The sequence below is a fragment of the Pipistrellus kuhlii genome, unplaced genomic scaffold, assembly GCF_014108245.1.
Source record: "Pipistrellus kuhlii isolate mPipKuh1 unplaced genomic scaffold, mPipKuh1.p scaffold_m20_p_6, whole genome shotgun sequence".
Taxonomy (NCBI): Eukaryota; Metazoa; Chordata; class Mammalia; order Chiroptera; family Vespertilionidae; genus Pipistrellus; species Pipistrellus kuhlii.
The window spans coordinates 22,036,082-22,054,247 of NW_023425562.1; the positions used below are offsets into that span (position 1 = coordinate 22,036,082).

At 46.5% G+C, this 18,166-nt stretch overlaps 1 protein-coding gene and 1 long non-coding RNA gene across 4 annotated transcripts; one reads left to right on the top strand and one right to left on the bottom strand.

Moving 5' to 3' along the window:
* The first annotated feature begins 346 nt into the window (after positions 1-346).
* Positions 347-17,664, top strand: DNTTIP1 (deoxynucleotidyltransferase terminal interacting protein 1). 3 transcript variants are annotated; one of them, XM_036419681.2, is made up of 13 exons: positions 350-520; positions 1,080-1,150; positions 2,212-2,308; positions 6,326-6,424; positions 8,025-8,093; positions 8,323-8,379; positions 8,633-8,691; positions 10,108-10,153; positions 12,319-12,377; positions 12,467-12,527; positions 14,697-14,768; positions 17,161-17,216; positions 17,315-17,664. In XM_036419681.2, the coding sequence occupies exons 1-13, from the start codon at positions 416-418 to the stop codon at positions 17,451-17,453; spliced, it is 990 nt and encodes a 329-aa protein (XP_036275574.1). In that variant the 5' UTR covers positions 350-415; the 3' UTR covers positions 17,454-17,664. The 3 variants fall into 3 exon arrangements, with proteins under 3 accessions (XP_036275577.2, XP_036275574.1, XP_036275576.1); XM_036419683.1 differs by having other exon boundaries at positions 390-520; positions 1,038-1,150; XM_036419684.2 differs by lacking the exon at positions 17,315-17,664 and having other exon boundaries at positions 347-520; positions 17,117-17,212.
* On the bottom strand, positions 15,336-15,997 carry LOC118708379. Its single transcript, XR_004984557.2, has 2 exons — positions 15,649-15,997; positions 15,336-15,406 (listed from the first exon to the last, which is right to left on the bottom strand). It is a non-coding gene; the product is annotated as an uncharacterized LOC118708379 (long non-coding RNA).
* Positions 17,665-18,166: the final 502 nt, after the last annotated feature.

Here is an 18,166-nt window from a genome sequence, read left to right on the forward strand (position 1 = left end):
ATTCTGGGGGCTCAGTACAGGGCATATTGAAGTCTACAGTTTTCGAAGACAGAACTGCAGACGCTGCTGTACGAAACGCTCCCCTAAATCCCCCAACTTCAACCCCTGGAAGCCTGCTCCCCTTCCTCTGCCCCGCACTTCTGACGGGGAACGACTCTTGATTGAACACCCAGAGGGACGGAGGGAGGGGAGGAAGGGGAGGAAGGGGAGGGGGACCCGGGAGGGAGCCCCGCCCGCCCACCCTCACTGGGTCTCCAGGGTCTCAGGGCTGGAAGCTACGGTTGGTTCCCATGGAAACCCCGCTGCTCGCCGCGGCGCGCTTTCAGGCCGGCGGCCGCGCGTTCCAATGACGTCACGGGGCCACTTTCCGGCCCATTGGCAGAGTCCGGCTAGAGTTGTGAGGATCGGGTGCGCCATGGGGGCCACTGGCGACGCCGAGCAGCCGCGGGGACCCGGCGGGGCAGAGCGGGGCGGCCCGGAGCTGGGAGACGCGGGCGCAGCGGGGCAACTGGTCCTCACGGTGAGAGTGCCCCGAGGGAGGCCGGGCGGCCTGGGCTCGGGCCCGCAGGGCCTCGGGTTCCCGGGACCCTCGCCCGCGGGCAAAAGAACGCGGGGGCTGGAGCTGCCGACGGGGTTGGCGTTTTTTCTCAGTCCGACGACGAGGGTTCAGGTTCTGGTGCCGCCCCCCTCGCTAGGTGACTGGGTCAGTCCTGTCAAGGCCCCGTTTCTCCTTCTATAAAGCGGAGATGATTGGGATCTGCCTTCTAAGATTGTGGGGATGGGATATCAATGCGGTAAAGCGCCCCCAGCACACACCATCTGTCACCAGAGTAGGTCCTCGGTAAACACCGGTTCCCTTCCTCCAGCCGTTCCTGAAAAGGTGGGGTCGGGACTTTGAAAGCAGGATTCTCTCTCTGAGTTTCCCTTCCCTGGCAGGGCCTTCCAATCAGTCTCTGCCCGCCCCGATCAATGGCGAACACCTGAGAAGCAGGGCTGTCTAGGTTTAACTTCATACTCACCCTCCACCTTCACCCCAGTGTCACCGCCTTCGGTGACACCTGCTCCCTTGGCCCCCACAGAATCCTTGGAACATAATGATAAAGCACCGGCAGGTGCAGCGGAGGGGCCGCCGCTCACAGATGACCACCAGGTAAGGACGACTCTGGGTGGGACTTACCTCCCAGGCACTGTCTGAGAGGGCAGCTTTGGGGTCCCAGTTGTAGAGGGCTGAGAAGAGAGCGTCACGGAGTAGAATGAGCACTGGATTAGAAAAGAGGAGACTCAGATTCTGCGGCTTTCTGTGACTTTGAGCAAATCACTTCCCTCTCTGAATTCATATTCAGAATGAGGGAATGGCCGAAACCAGTTTGGTTCAGTGGATAGAGCGTCGGCCTGCGGACTGAAAGGTCCCAGGTTCGAGTCCGGTCAAGGGCATGTACCTTGGTTGCGGGCACATTCTATCTCATCGATGTTTCTAACTCTCTGTCCCTCTCTCTTCCTATCTGTAAAAATCAATAAAATATTAAAAAATAATAAAAATACATACAAAATGAGGGAATGGATAGATGAAACAATGCCTGAGCCACCTAAGCCAGGTGTGGCTCAGTGGTTGAGCATCAAACCTTGAATCAGGAGATCATAGTTCAATTCCTGGTCAGGGCACATGCAGGGGTTGCTGGCTCGATCCCCAGTAGGGGGCGTGCTAGAGGCAACCAATCAATTATTTTCATCATTGATGTTTATATCCTTTCTCCCTCTCTCTGAAATCAATAAAAACATATATTTTCTTAAGTGTGGCTAATACTATCCTTATTACCCTGTGATAAGAGGATAATAATAATTGTTGTCATTAAATAGATAATAAAAGAAAAGGGAAAGAGCACTAGATGGGCTTTTGAAAAGCTGATTATATTTTTTGACCTGGATAGTGATTAAATGGATGTTTGATAATACTCTTTGTTAATGTGTATAGGCTTTTCTATATAAGTATTATACAGTATTTCATAACACTTTTAAAACAATACTCATTTCAGAGAGTAATGAGACAAAGGCATGCATCTATGTAGTTTACAGAGAACCTGGGCACATAGCTAGTTTTCGGTAAAAACTATTATTGTCATTAAAGGATCCTATGTCAATAACTAGCCGGGCAGACTAAGGAAGGATGTGTTTGGGATATGTCCCCTGACTGTGCCTCCCTCCTGAACGCAGTTTCACAGATCCCGCTATCTCCATGGACCTCCTTCGAGCTGTACTGCAGCCTAGCATCAACGAGGAGATCCAGTCTGTGTTCAACAAGTACATGAAGGTGAGAGGGGCCACAGAAGTAAAACATTAAATGGGAGAAAGAGCCAGAACCGGTTTGGCTCAGTGGTAAAGCGTCAGTCTGCGGACTGAAAGGTCCCAGGTTCGATTCCGTTGGTTTCTGGCACATCTCCGGTGGGAGGTGTGCAAGAGGCAGCTGGTCGATGTTTCTCTGTCATCGAGGTTTCTAGCTCTCTATCTCTCTCCCTTCCTCTCTGTAAAAAATCAATAAAAATATATATTTTTTTAAAAAATGGGAGAAAGACTCATGAGCAGTCCTTTCCTGCTTCACTCTCTCCCTGGCTCTCTCTAGTACACACAGATATCTACAGTTTTCCCGTTCTGAACCTCCGAGTAATTTGAACACCTCTTTAGCCAAGCTATTGTGTAGATGAAATGACTTAGGTGTAATGTGCTCAGAAATGTGCTTGGAACATAATAAGTGCTTTTATTATTTGTTTAATAATATTACCATTCTCATTATTTAAATTCTTTTTCACCCTAGCCAGTTTGGCTCAGTGGATAGAGCATCAGCCTACTGACCAAGGGGTCCCAGGTTCCAGTCAAGGGCTAGTACCTCGGTTGCTGGCTCCTGCCTGGCCCAGGCCCTGGTTGGGGCTCATGCAGGATGTGTTTTTCTCTCATCAGTGTTTCTGTCTTTCCTTCTCTCTACTCTCCCTAAAAATCAATGGAAAAATATCCTCAGGTAAGGATTAACAACAAAAAATAAACACTTATTTTCTAGGAATTTAGTAAGTTCTACATGATTCTGCCTGAATGCCTCTCAGATGCTTCAAACCCAGCATATTCAGAAGTGAGCTCTTTCTTCCTAGACTGTCCTCCTCTTACGTTTACTCATTCATTCAAAAAGTATTTACTGGGCATCTACCATAATGGCAGACACTATTCTAGGCACTGGGGATGGGGATGAAGCAGTGAACAAAATGGACCTTGTCCTTGCCCTCTTTTAGCAAATTTATACCTCGTTAGGTAACGCCAGAGAGAAGGGGAAGAGAGTGACCAATGGGAAACAGAGGTGCTATCCCATAGATTGTGACTGGGAAAGTCCTATGATAAAAGAGCATTAATCAGAGATTTGAATAAAATGAGAAAAGAACAAGCCATGCAGAAACCTGGGTGAGAAGCCATCCCAGCTAAGGGAACAAGCCAGAGGCCCTGAGCAGGACTGTGCTTCACACATTCAAAGCCTCCAAGTGGCCAGTGTGACTGGAGCAGACTGAGCCAGGGGAGAGTAATAGGAGAGGTGATCAGAGACATAGCAGGCCCAGCTCATGCCAGAACCTTGAAGCCATCGTAAGGACTTTGTGTTTTATTGTGAGTAAAATAAAGCTCTTGGAGAGTTTTGAGCAGAGCCTGTGATCTGAACATTTTGTAAAGAGTTACTCTGACTGCTGTATAGAGAACATACTGTAGGAGGACCAGTGAGGAGACTTGAATGATAGTGGCTTGAGTGTTAGCAGTGCAAATGTTGGGTAAGAATCCAATTCTGTATTTTAAAAGTAGTGCCTGGCCAGTGTGGCTCACTTGTTGAACATCCCCCTATGAAGCAGGAAGTCTCAGTTTGATTCCTGGTCAGGGCACATCCCAGGTTGTGAGCTCAATCCCCAGTGGGAGACAGGCAATAGATGATTCTCGTCATTGATGTTTCTCTCTCTCTCTCACTCTCCCTCTGAAATCAATACAAATAATAAATGCATGCATGCACCTATATATATAAAAAGTCAGTGATCAAAATGACTGGAACAACCAGAACAACTGGTCGCTATGATGCCCACTGTGGCCAGTCAACTGTTCCAATTGGGGATGGGACCACCTGGCCAACCTCCCATAGCACCTCCCCCTAGCTGGCCCTACCCTTTATTGGCCCCCCCACCCCAATCAGAGGCGGGGGGGGCAGCACTGGCCAGCAGACCATCCACAGCACCTCCCCCAAGCTGGCCCCACTCTCAAATGCCCCTCTCCCTGGCCAGGCCGACCCCCATGGGGCCCTGATTGGGGGTGGGGCGGTGACCAACCTCCCATGGGCCCCCTTCCTGGGCAGCCCCCCCATGGCCCTGATAGGGGTGCAGGGGGGCTGGAGGGGCTCCAAGCCAACCTCCTGCAGTCCCTCCCCCAGCTTACTAGCCCCCCCCCATAGGTCTCAATCACCAGGTAGACTGAGGGACTCCACCCATGCACTAATTTGTGCACCAGGCCTCTAGTACATTAATAAAATTCCTCAGTGACTTTCCATTGTCTCTGGGTAAAATTCAAATTCCTTATGGCATATATGGCCCAAAGTGATCAATCCCAGCCACACACCCTTTATTCCCTTCATTACTATCCCTACTTTTTGTATGTCCCATGTATTCTCATACCTCCACACCTTTACACATGCAGAAATAATGAAGCCAGTAAGGGAAGGCTAGGCCAGGATTTAATCTGTGATTGCCTGCCTCCAAAGCCCTTTTCTTGTTGCTTATCCCAATAATGGATACCATGATTCAGGAACCTTCTCTCCTGTACAAATGCTGGATAAATACGATTTGTGGCACTAGGCTTTCCTCTTTATAGTCAGTAAAGATACCTCCTTATCACTTGTGTTTGAACAAAGTACAAGTAAATTGATTACATCACAGCTTTTATTTGACCTGGCCTCATCTGATCACTTTGTTGAACAGTGTTCAGAAAAGATCCAGACTAGAAAGTCCTGGTTGAATCTGACTTTGTCCAATCTCAAAGGAACATCTGTAGAATGGGAGGAGTGAGACCTGGGCAGGGCCTCAGGACACCCGCAGCTCCAACTGACTGGCGAAAGGGAAAGCAGGAGGTTCCCCCACTGGGTAAAAGGGAGAACATGAGCCTGAAAACTAGGTAATGTGAGGCCCCAAACCAGGGACTGAGAGCACATTCATAATGAAGCCCAAGTCGTGTCTTTAGAACAAAGTGTTAGTTAGATCTCTCACCTTTCATGTCAAGAATATATTTTGCTATATGTCCTTACTGTGATTTTTTTTCTTACTATGATTTTTAATATTTGCATATTTATGGTATGGCAGTGCCATAATTTATTTTAAGTTATACCTGGACATTTAAGTTATTCTTTGATTTTTGCACTATTTACACATTAATGCTGTAATGACCATCTTTTGGGCCCCTCGATGATTATGCTCCTCCTTAAATGAGAATAGAGTGGGGAAATGAACCTGGAATAAATCTAAATCTGTCTGATTTCAATGTCATACTCAGAATCATTTTTTTCCTTCGGTATCAGATATGATAAAAGCTTCTCTTCTATTTATTTCTTTGTGTTTAACCCATTTAACAAAAGTACAAGAGAACAAATTCACTGTTATTTACTTTTCAATAAGTTTAAATCCTAGAGCATTGCACAGGTTCTGTGCCTCAATAGGCTTAGCAGGAAAGTTGCTTCAGAATTGGGCAGGAGCCACGCCACTGTTTCCATGAGCATGAGTTCCTTTCCCCAGATGACTAGTTTTGTTTGGCTTGCCACCAGGAGTCACTGTTCTTTGCTGTACACATAAGCACATCTCTTGTCTAGATAGTATTCCATTGCACCTCAAGCATAAACACCTTCAGTTTCAGGAAGAGCTATGTGCACCCTCTGGTTCCAGAAACCCTGCTCATAACCAGCAAAAATTGCCTTGGACCACAGCCTCCCAGCCATATTTGTCATTTTAGAAGTCCTGTTCCCAGCAGGCTTCCCCAGACTCCAAGATGCTGGAGATAGCTAAAAGCTTCTCTTTTTATATATTTTTATTTTTGAGAGAGAAAGAAAGAGAGGAGAGAGAGAAACATCAATGTGAAAGCAAAACGTTGGTCAGCTGTCTCCTGCATTTCCCCATCCCGGGATCTATTCTGCAATTCAAGCATGTGCTCTGACTGGGAATCGAACAGCAACCTTTTGGTGCACAGGATGACACCCAGCCAACTGAGCCACACCAGCGAGGGCTAAAAGCTTTCCTTTTATATTCAGTTTGCTCTTTGCACTTCTCCCTAGTTCTTCCAGAAGGCAGCACTGAATGTGCGAGACAACGTTGGGGAAGAAGTGGATGCAGAGCAGCTGATCCAGGAGGCCTGTCGCAGCTGCCTAGAGCAGGTGAGACCAAATAGGACCAGAGCTGTAGGCAGAGGGCTTAGCCCTGGGATCTCCAGTAAGAAGTATGATCCCATCCTCAGTGGGGGGTGCCGGAGAAGCCACTCACTTCCAGGTAGGGCTTGGGGTTGTTGTGACAGAAGGGGAGGGAAATAGTTACATGCCGGGTATCGTGATAAATGTTTTTATATCATTTGTTAATTTATATCTCAGAAGAAACTCTATTTTAATTCCTAATTTACGGATGAAGAAATTGTGGCTTACAACAAGCAAGAGTTAGAATAGCTAAGGTCCATCTCACCTCTGCAAGTACTGTGAGTTGATTCTTGAAGTTGTCACAGCCCCTGGGGACTATCACCCTTTCTGCCCCCCTGCCTCTCAGGGTGTGGTCAGGAGGCATGACATCAGGTTTATAAATGGCTGTGTTCCCAAGATAGTAGTGAACCTGTGTGCATGTGTCAGCTGCTGTTATTAATAGAAATTGTCAGCATCACCCAGACTCTGTGCTTGACTGTGAAACCATTAGCTGTCAGAGATGGAAATTTTTTCATAATCAAAGCCACAAAGGCTGGTTTAAGTTCAGGTCTATAAGGTAATTATCATAAGAAGATCGGCTTGCTAGCTGCTCAAGCACAGCATCAGAAAAGAGCAAGGTCAGGGCCTGGACCTCAGCTCTGAAAGGGAGAAGAACTCCGCGCTGTCAGTGAGAACTTACTCCGCTTCTTGGTGGCATTTGTCACAGTGAATCATGTCATGTTTCTTAGAATGCACCTCTCTTGGTGACTTCACTTTGCAGCAGAATAAAACCCTTGTGCCTTGCCGTGACCCGCAGAGCCCTATGTGGACTGGCTCCTCCCACCTGCTCATTGACTGTATGCTAGCCACACTGCACTCCTGCTTCTCCAGCACAACTCGGGACCTTTGCACTTGCTGCTCTCACTGCCTCACGTGCTCCCCCCTTAACTCTTTACATAGCTGCTCCATCTAAAGCAGCCACCTCACTTCCTTCCCCACCTCCAGTTACACTCTGTCACTTCACGTGTTTATTTCCACTGTTTGTTTCAACTTGAAATTATTCTTGGTTTGTTTGTTTATTTTCTGCCTTCCCTCCCCCAAACTCCACTAAAATCTTGAATTTTATGAGTTGAGGCCTGATCTTGTTCACTGCTGTATTCCTAGCCCTAGAATAGGACTCTTAATATTAGTACATTGTTTGTTGATTGAGAGAGTAGTGAATGAATGAATGAGCAAACGAACAACCAGAGTGCTGCTTTCATAGTTAAGTGGACACGTATGAAATAACAAACGTGTGCGTTGAGACTATGCACTCTTCACTTTTGGTGGAGAAAATCATGGGGTCAATTTTGAACCTAGCGTATTTTACATTTTCTAGTTTTTCAACAATGATCATTAATACTCAGTTTGTTTGGGAGGGGGTTTAATGAATATCTGCTTTTGTGCATGTCCTGGAGTGTCTTTGTACTGACCAGGAAACAGCTGTCACCCAGTTTGGAGTATGATAAAGCCTTACTGGTCTGTAAAAATGAAGACAGAGAGGCTTCCCTCCAAAATAGTGACTGTTAACACCATCTTCTCCTTTCAGGCAAAACTACTGTTTTCAGATGGAGAAAAAGTTATACCCAGATTGACCCATGAGCTTCCAGGAATAAAGGTCAGAATCACCTTCTTGGGGCTTAAAAGGGGAACAATGATCAGACTGGGAGGCAGGGGCATTCTGTGTTCCACCCATTTGTAGGACCAGGTCCAAATAGCATCATGCTGGGAGGGTTTCTGAGGCCTGGCTCAGGGAGGTGTGGTCCAGGGCCCTTCTTCTGCGATCCCAAGGAACCTGCTGCCCCCAGATACCGGCCTTCCGCCGATTCCCTTCCCTTTTTCTGCAGCGCGGTCGCCAGGCAGAAGAGGAAGGTGCTCATCGAGGAAGTCCCATCCCCAAAAAGGTAAACCATCCCCACGTCTTCTGGCTGGACAAGGCCTGGCAGCCCCAGGGAGGGCGGTAGGCTTCCTTGGTGCACCCTGGGGCCTTTCTAGCATGAGAGGCAGGAACCCTGGAAACACTCACTCTTCCTGTTCACTCTCAAGCACCATTTCGTCTCTTTGGAAAAACCATCTCCACCAGCGACCCTGGACCTGCCAGTAGGGTGGGGTGGGGCTTCCGCAGGGACAGGCTCTGACAGTTGTTCTTTGTGGCAGAGGAAGGGACGGCCTCCTGGACACATCCAGTCAAATGACCGGGCAGCCCCTGGCATGGTGTGAGTAGGGACCAGGAGAGCTGAAGGGAGGGACGGGAGGGAGGGGGCCTGAGGAGAAGCAGCCAGAGTGCTGTCCCTGTGGAAGTGAGATCTGTTTACGTCACCAGGAGGAGGGTCACGGGTTTGGGGGTAGGAAAAGAAAGCAGCAAGGAGGAGGGTGTTTTATTCTGCTTTTGCCCCAGAACAGTTCAGCCAACTTGATTAAACACCAGACTTACTTTGTTGTTAGTATATACTGAATGTTTATAATGTGCCATAACTGGTCTAAACTCCTTACATATGTACTTTTTAATCCTTACATCCGCCCTCTAATGAAGGTTTAATTAATTTTGCTGATAAGAAATGAGACTCAGAGAATTACTTGCCCAACATCATATAACTACTAAGGGGTAAAACTCCATTTTTCTAGAATGGCATTTTCAAAGATCTTTAAAGCAACAGAATCACCGAAACCGGTTTGGCTCAGTGGATAGAGCATCGGCCTGCAGACTGAAAAGTCCCAGGTTCGATTCCAGTCAAGGGCATGTACATTGGTTGCGGGCACATCCCCAGTAGGGGGTGTGCAGGAGGCAGCTGGTCGATGTTTCTCTCTCATCGATGTTTCTAGCTCTCTATCTCTCTCCCTTCCTCTCTGTAAAAAATTAATAATATATATATCACACTTTTTTTTAAAAAGCAACAGAATCTTCATATATATTATATTGTTATATATATATATTGTGTGTGTGTGTATACATATATATATATATATATATATATATATATATATATATATATATTATTTCAGAGAGGAGGGGAGAAGGAGAGAAGGATAGAAACATCAGTGCTAAGAATCATTGATAGGCTGCCTCATGCATGCCCCCTAGTGGAGATTGAACCTGCAACTCTGGCATGTGCCCTTGATCCGAATCAAACCCAGGATCCTTCAGTCCACACAGGCTGATGCTCTATCCACTGAGCCAAACCAGCTAGGGCCAGAATCTTTTTTCAAACAAAACTTTACATGAAAGCTCAATATTTAAAGCAGATAAAGCCTCACTGGTCTGGTTAAAAGCGATGGGGAGAGCTGGTGCCCTGGATGAAGAGATGGAGTAGTAGTAATCATCAAACCTAGATTTGTGTCCCATCTGAGCAAGTTCATTCCTCACCAACACAACAGGATTGCTGCTGGTATTGCTTTTGACAGATGAGAACTGCAGTTCAAAGAGGTTCTTGCACTTGTTATCAGACCTAGTTTTAGGATGGCTTCTGGTCCAGTGCTTTCTCCCTTTGTGCCTCCTCTAATGGGTTACCTAGAAGAAGTATACCCAGGGCTAACGTGAGAGTGTGTGGGGAACTCCCACCACCAGCAGCAGGCTTTCTGCCAATCCTGGACCTGAACTTAGAGAAGTTACCTTTCTTCCGTCCCCCAATCAGGTGGAAACCAAAATCCTGTGAACCGATTCGCCGAGAAGGCCCCAAGGTATGATTATGTGAGCATAGCAGTGACCTCCATCCTAGGGGGAGACTCCGTCAAGGCTCTGGGCCCATCAGGAGGGAAAGAGGCTGGGGTGGTGAAGGATGTGTGCGTGCCATTCCAGAACCATCTTGCTCCTTCCCCATCCCCCAGCGCTGGCCTACCAGAAAGAGCCCAAGCAGCGGTTGGAGTTAGGGGTAAACAGAGGGAAGGCTGAGTCTGCTGAAGGCTTCTCCCTGTCAAAGCTCATGGTGTTTCCAGGACTCAGTATGTGACAGGCACGGCCCTCAGTCTTCTCTCATTTAATCTTCACAACAACCTTATGCAATAAATTCTGATACCCTTCTATAGTTGAGGAGCTTCCTTTCCTGCCAGTAGAAATTACATTTTATTTAGTTGTCTTATGTGCTTACTACACTTGAGTATATACTAAGGCTTAGGGACTTACTCAAAGTCACATACTAGTAAATGGTAGAGCCAAGTCTCAAACATAAGATCCGTCGGCACCAGAGTTTGCATTGTTAACCGTTAGCCTCTGTGCCTCCAGAACATTGTTTACAAGCCCTTTTAGCAGTAGAATCCTCTTTACGTAAAATCACAGGTGGAAGCCCAGCAGGTAGGTGAAAGCTCCACTGTCCTGGTTGAGGCTGTTTCCAGTATGAATGGCCCACCTCTTGTCACGCTGGCCCTTTGCCTTCACACAGCGACCACACCTTTCTTCTAAAACTGCTCCCTAAAGCAGGTGGTCCTGCATTCTCCTGGGTCTTTCTGGTCTTCCTCTCTTTTGGGAGTTCTTCCTCATATAAAGGGGCATTCCCCAAAATTCCCTCCTTGGCCCACTTCTCCATCTAGTTTCTCTCTGGATGATCTAAATAATTCACTCCTGGCCGAAACCGGTTTGGCTTAGTGGATAGAGAGTCGGCCTGAGGACTGAAAGGTCCCAGGTTCGATTCCGGTCAAGGACATTTACTTTGGTTGTGGGCACATCCCCAGTAGGGGGTGTGCAAGAGACAGCTGATTGATGACACTCTCTCATCGATGTTTCTAACTCTCTATCCCTCTCTCTTCCTGTCTGTAAAAAATCAATAAAAATATATAATAAATAAATAAATAAATAATTCACTCCTATGGTTTCAGAAACCAGTGTACTAGATCTGCCATACCTCTTGGTTTGTCCCACACTCCCATTCTAGTTTAAAACTGATATATCCAACTACCTACTAGATCTCCCTGCTGGAATTTCCATGGCATTTTCAATTCAGATATCCAAAATGGATATCAGAATCTTTCTTCATCTGTCTTTTATGATCTCTGCTTTAGTCATCTTTGCCTCTTCCTTTTCTTCTACCCTGGAGCTTCCACCCCCTAATATATCACAGTTGCTGTTCCCTCCTCTTCCTTACTGCTATCCTGGCTCAGGCCCTCATCTTCCTTCAAAACTACTCTGTTATAGCAACCTCTGAGCTGGTCCCCTGCCTGGAGTCTGCCACTTCAAATTCAGAAGCCACACTGCAGAAGAGTGAGCTATCTTTAAGGCAGATCTGCTCCTCAGTGACCCCCCCATAGCCTCCAGATTGAGCAAATGTACTAGGGCCTTTATTCCTCTCTGCTTCTCTCTCGGCCTCATTACTTGCCACACCCTAATCTGTGCTCTCTCTTTTAGCAACACAGAATAGTTTATAATTTCTCCAGCATCCCACACCAGCTCTCATCTGCCTTTGTTCATGCTGCCCCTTCTTCCTCTCCTCATCCTGTCTAATTTGTGCTCATCCTTCTGGAATCAACTTGCAAATTACCTCTTTAAGGAAGCCTTCTTGTTATCCTTCTCTTTGGCACCCCTCCCACCTACACTCACCTGTGTATCATTGCCCATCTCATGATGGTATAATTATCTATACCAAGCATTATTTGGCCCGTGTTAGCCTTGGAGTTTGATATGCTTGATCTATACACATAAGTCTGTGGTCTCTGAAATACAGAGACTATCTTACTCATCTCTTTATGCCCAATATCTAGCACAGGGCCTAGCATAGTATAAGTATTCAGATTCTTAAATCAACTGTTTAGAATAATGGAATAATGATGGTGTTGGTAGAGGGGAGGGAGAGGAATGTTTCTTTCCGCCCATCAGAGAAACCTCACCCTCACCAGCCTGTCTGTTTTTTGCGTAGTGGGACCCAGCTCGGCTGAATGAATCTACCACCTTTGTGTTAGGATCTCGAGCCAACAAGTAAGTCTTAGAGCTTTGGCACTGAGGAAGGAGTCCACCCCTTAGGACTACAACGGCAGGAATCCTTACACATGTCTGTTATTTTTCAGAGCCCTGGGGATGGGGGGCACCAGAGGGAGAATCTACATCAAGCACCCACACCTCTTTAAGGTAGGTGAGAGCTGGGGGTCAGGCAGGCCATTGCAGGGGAATATGTGACATTGGGAACTGTACATGGCACAGAGAAGCTTGGGGCAAACACCGATCTGCGAGTCAAGGCATCTGGGTTCTAGTTGCCCTCGACCTTTACTTTTTATAATTTACGCAACAACTCTGGGCCTCAATAATGGCTACTTGTCCTGTGTGTTTATTGTGTACCAAACCTGGTTTTAGGTGCCACACATTATTTCATGGAACTTCCTTTAAGATGGAATGGCTGAGAAAGGCTAAGTGACTTGTTCAGAATCACTCAGTGGTAACTAGTGAGTCAGGTCTGTCCTCGGCAAAACCTGAGCTCTTGTGCATGTTATTAAACTAAGTCTCCCTCATTTTATTTTTGTTTATTTATTTATTGTGAATCCTCGCCTGAGGATATTTTTCCATTAATTTTTTTCTTTCTTTTTTTTTTTTTTTTTAAGTGGAAGGAAGGCAGGACAGGGAGAGAGAGAAACATTGATGTGAAAGAGAGACATCGATTGGTTGCCTCCCACATGACCCCTGACCAGGGCAAGAATCGAACCTGCTACCCTGGATTGGGAAGGACCCTTAGGTGCATGAGCCAGGGCTCCTTCATTTCATCTAATGGCTATAGAATTCATAGAATAAACATTCCATCATTTATTTCACTACTCCCCTGTTGTTAGATATTTAAGTTTTTTCCAACAGTTGCTATCATAAACAATGCTGCACAAAACAAACTGTGTACATGTGTGGGTGACTCTGAAGGGTAAAACCTTGGAAATGGGATTTTTCTGGGTCAGAAAATGCACACTTTTAAGTTTTTGACTGATGTTTATATTATATTAGAGGCCCAGTGTACAACATTCGTGCATTTAGCGGGGGGGAGGGGGAGGGTGTCCCTCATCCTGGCCTGTACCCTCTCACAGTCAGAGACCCCTTGGGGGGGTGTTCCCTCAGGGAGCGGGCCTAAGCCAGCAGTTGGACATCCCCTGAGGGGCGTCCTTAGTGCTGCTGGGGAGACCAGAGAATCTTCTGCTGCTGCACTCTCCAACCATGAGCCTGGCTTCTGGCTGAGTGGCCACCAGGGGCAGCTCCTGCATTGAGCATCTGTCCTCTGGTGGTCAGTGCACATCATAGTGAGCATTCATTCTGCTGTTTGATCGATTTGCATATTAGCTTTTTATTATATAGTATGGGAGGTGAAACAATTATTCAAACTCAAAGTTATTAACCATACAGTTGGTCTCTATTTCAAATGTTATGCCTGTTTGATAAAACCTATCTATATTGAGCACTTATGTGTCAGATATGATTAGCACTTTTTATGCACCACTTTTTTTTTTTAAGAGGACGTTTATTAAAGTTGGGTACAGTGAAACAGGAAAGGGCGGGAGAAATGAGCCTAGAATGGGCTTCTTTGGCTCACTAAGAAGTCAGAGAAAAAGGGGCTTTGGGGATAGGTTTAGGGGGTTTGCCCAGGATGAATTGCCACTGACCATTGTTACCCTAGTTGCAAGTATCATGAGGTCTCTCAGAGTTTAGGAGATGCATCCCTGTAGGGAAAGAAAGGGGGAAGGCTTGGGCATGCAAGCAGGCCCATTTTACTTATTCTTAACAACCCTCTAAGTATTAATACAGTCTTTTTCACAGATGAAGAAACTGAGTCTCAAGGAAATTACTGCCCAGGTATATACTATCTATTAAGTGGCAGAAACCAGACTTTAAATTTTTTTTGTCTAATTCCAAAACCAGGTTCTTAAATGTGATGCTATCCTTTCTTCCCCTGAGCATGAAGTGTCCTGGCTTTTGTTTTAGAAAATATAGTCACCATAATATATTTTATAAGCTTCCTCAAATCATTGTTTCAAAGAGGAGTAGCGCTCTATAATAAGAGTCAAACCCATTGCCTGAGATGCTGTGTATTGAGAAACAAAGGGGTTGGAGCTTAGATAGAAACTAAATCTCTGGAAATTGGGTCCCGCTCCTGGTTTCCTGGGCTCAACTGCACTTTTTCTGAAGAGGTTGGTGAGCCCTCTACATCCACCCAGCTAAGACAAGGTCTTGTTCATAAGAACTGCTCGAGGGCCAACAGTACGATCTGGGAACAATAAGGAGAGCCCCTCACACAGGCTAATGTCTCTGTGATTCCCTCCCTCACAGTACGCTGCTGATCCCCAGGACAAGCACTGGCTGGCCGAGCAACATCACATGCGGGCAACCGGGGGGAAGATGGTGAGCACTGTTCCCTCGTGACCCTGCCAGAGACCCCGCAGCCCAGGAGCCAGGTTCTGGCCATTGGTGGCAGCTTACCTCCAAATCTGAGAGACTCAAAGCCGGATGAATGTAGAAAGGCAGGCGTGTGAGGGCAGCGAGGGCCGTTCCTTCATGCTGAACAGCAGGCTGGAATTCCCTTTGCTCTCCTTAGGTCTCCCGCACAGCACCCCCTCAGCCCCTCCTCACCTCATTCCTCATTCGTAGCTTTTATTAGCTAAACACAAGAATGGCGGGTACAACTGATTATCCCTTGTGCCTGTTGACAAATTTCACTCATCAATCACAACATTCTGCATCTGACACTATTAAAGAATCTTTTCTCAACACAGTCCTTGTCATTCCTGGAATGGTTCCTATTAGAATCCAATGGCCTTGCAAACCAGTATGCCATCTCTTTTCTGGTATTGAAAGCTAGCTTTATTTTACTGCTATATTTATACCTACACCCTGTCTCAAAAAAAAAAAAAAAAAAATAGGTGAGGGGAAGACAGGATCTAAAATTAGAGCAAGACTAGGTTTTTTGTCTTGTTTTTATTGCTGACGTGGGAGACCAGTGCACTTCTGGGTTTCCAGCTCTAGGCTCCTCTCAAGAACACCTGGTCTGGCCAGGACCGGTTTGGCTCAGTGGATAGAGCGTCGGCCTGGCCTGCGGACTGAAAGGTCCCAGGTTCGATTCCGGGCAAGGGCATGTATCTTGGTTGCGGGCACATCCCCAGTAGGGGGTGTGCAAGAGGCAGCTGATCGATGATTCTCTCTCATCGATGTTTCTAACTCTCTATCCCTCTCTCTTCCTCTCTGTGAAAAATCAATAAAATATATTTAAAAAAAAAACAAACACCTGGTCTGTTAGAAAGTTTGCTGTGTCCTTAAGATGACAGTCAAATGACCCAAGGGACACACAACCAGTTATTCCTGACCCTAAGACTAGAAAGACATGTCTCCCGCAAAAGACTTTTTCACGTGCGGAACAACATCCTCGATGGGAAGCTCAAAGAGGGCTCTCGCCCACTGCAGCCCATGGCATTGTGCCAGCAGCTTTACAGGCCTCAAAGCAACACAGCCCAATTACTAGGCAATTTTCCGTTCGGCCACAGGTTCAAAACCAAATAATCTTGGTTCCCAGAGTTAACATAGCTTCCTCCAATTTCCTGTTTCCATGTATATTTCACTAGCTCTCTTGCCATTTTTTTTTTCTTGCCATTTTGTTATTTAGTACCTTGGGATCCTTTTTATTTTATTTTATTTTATTTTTAATATATTTTATTGATTTTGTACAGAGAGGAAGGGAGAGAGATAGAGAGTTAGAAACATCAATGAGAGAGAGTCATCGATCAGCTGCCTCTTGCACACCCCCTACTGGGGATATGCCCGCAACCAAGGTACATGCCCTTGACCAGAATCGAACCCGGGACCCTTCAGTCCCCAAGCCAACGCTCTATCCATTGAGCCAAACCGGTCTTGGCCCTTTTTTATTTTATTTCTAATATTTTTACTGCCAAAACCAGTTTGGCTCAGGGGATAGAGCATCAGCCTATGGACTAAAAGGTCCCAGGTTTGATTCTGGTCAAGGACATGTACCTTGGTTGTGGGCACATCCCCAGTGGGGATTGTGAAACAGGCAGCTGATTGATGTTTCTGGCTCTCTGTCTCTATGTAAAAAGTCAATAAAATATATATTTTTTTATTTTTTACTTATTTCAGAGGAAGAGGGAGAGATAGAAACATCAATGATGAGAGAGAATCATTAATTGGCTGCCTCCTGCATACCCCCCTACTAGGGATATAGCCCACAACTGGGCTTGTGCCCTGACTGGGAATCGAACCGTGACCTTATGGTTCATAGGTCGACCCTCAACCACACCCAGCCAGGATCAGGGTCCTTTTTTAAAAGAGGAGAAAGTTGCCAAAACCGGTATGGCTTAGTGGTAGAGCATCGGTCTGCGGACTGAAGGGTCCCAGGTTCGATTCCGGGCATGTGCATTGGTTGCGGGCACATCCCCAGTGTGGGGTGTGCAAGAGGCAGCTGGTCGATGTTTCTCATCGACATTTCTAGCTCTCTATCCCTCTCTCCTCCTCTCTGTAAAAAATCAGTAAAATATATTTTTTTTAAATAAAAATAAAAATAAAAGAGGAGAAAGTTATAGTTACCAGTTTTCACTCCCCTACCCATAGTTTCTATTTGAGTGAAAGATTGCCTCAAGGAACTGTCCTTATTTACTTCCCCCTACTAAGTTATAAACCATGCCCCCCTTCCTTACGCCCTTACATCAAGCAAATGTTTAATAAAGTGTGGTTAAGCTACACAGAAATGAATCGGAGTTGATGATCACTCTCCTTTGCTCCTCACCAGGCCTACCTCCTCATTGAAGAGGACATCCGGGACCTCGCTGCCAGCGATGATTACAGGTAAATCCAGATCTGTCCCCTTCTCTCTCCCTGCCTATAGTACCCCTACGACAGGCCTACATCCTGTCTTCAACTTTCTTCCTCAATGTCTTTGTCAGAGGATGCCTGGACCTGAAGTTAGAGGAGCTGAAATCCTTTGTCCTGCCCTCCTGGATAGTTGAGAAGATGCGAAAGTACATGGAGACTCAACGGACAGAGAACGAGCATCGTGCAGTCGAAGCACCTGCACAGACCTGAAGCCAGGTGGCCTGGCCACACTAGGCAGCCTTCCTCATGACCCTCTTTCCCTGTGACTGAGGCCACCACTGAGACTGCTCCCACATGGATGATAGCGGCATTAAGCTGTGCCTCACAGGGGTGATCACTACAGAGCATCCCAGACTGGCATGTAGTTCTATATTTGTAAAGTTATTAGGATAAGAAGCAATTAAAGTTTGTAATAAACACACATGAGCCTGCTGTGTGTTCTGCCCTGTGGGGGCTGACAAAACATCAAGGACTCTAGAAGTGGGTAGAGGAAAGGACCAGGTACCCCTCTCTAACCCCCGGTTAGACCCAGGAAGGTCCTGCTGCCCTTTTTGCTCTATGAGATGATGCTGGGAACACCTTACACACCTCCCTGTCCTCTGTTTCTTATTTCTTCACCCAACTTCGGCATGGAAGTAGCAGAATGTAATGGGTAGCACCATGATGGGTTCATCACAGACCAGAATAAAAATGCAAAGTGGCTTTTATTACCCCCATTTTATAGATGAAAACACTAAATATGTAGAAAGGCAGCATATGAACCTTTTTTCTAATAGGGAGTCAGCCTCAAGGTTTTCCTCTCTCAGTGGGCCCAGGATGTAATGGAATAGAGGCAGGGGTTTCGGGTTTCGCGGAGGGGTACCAGGCTAGATTAGAGGCTCTCTTTTCCCCGGAGTAGGGTTCGGGGCTGGGAGCTGTGGCCG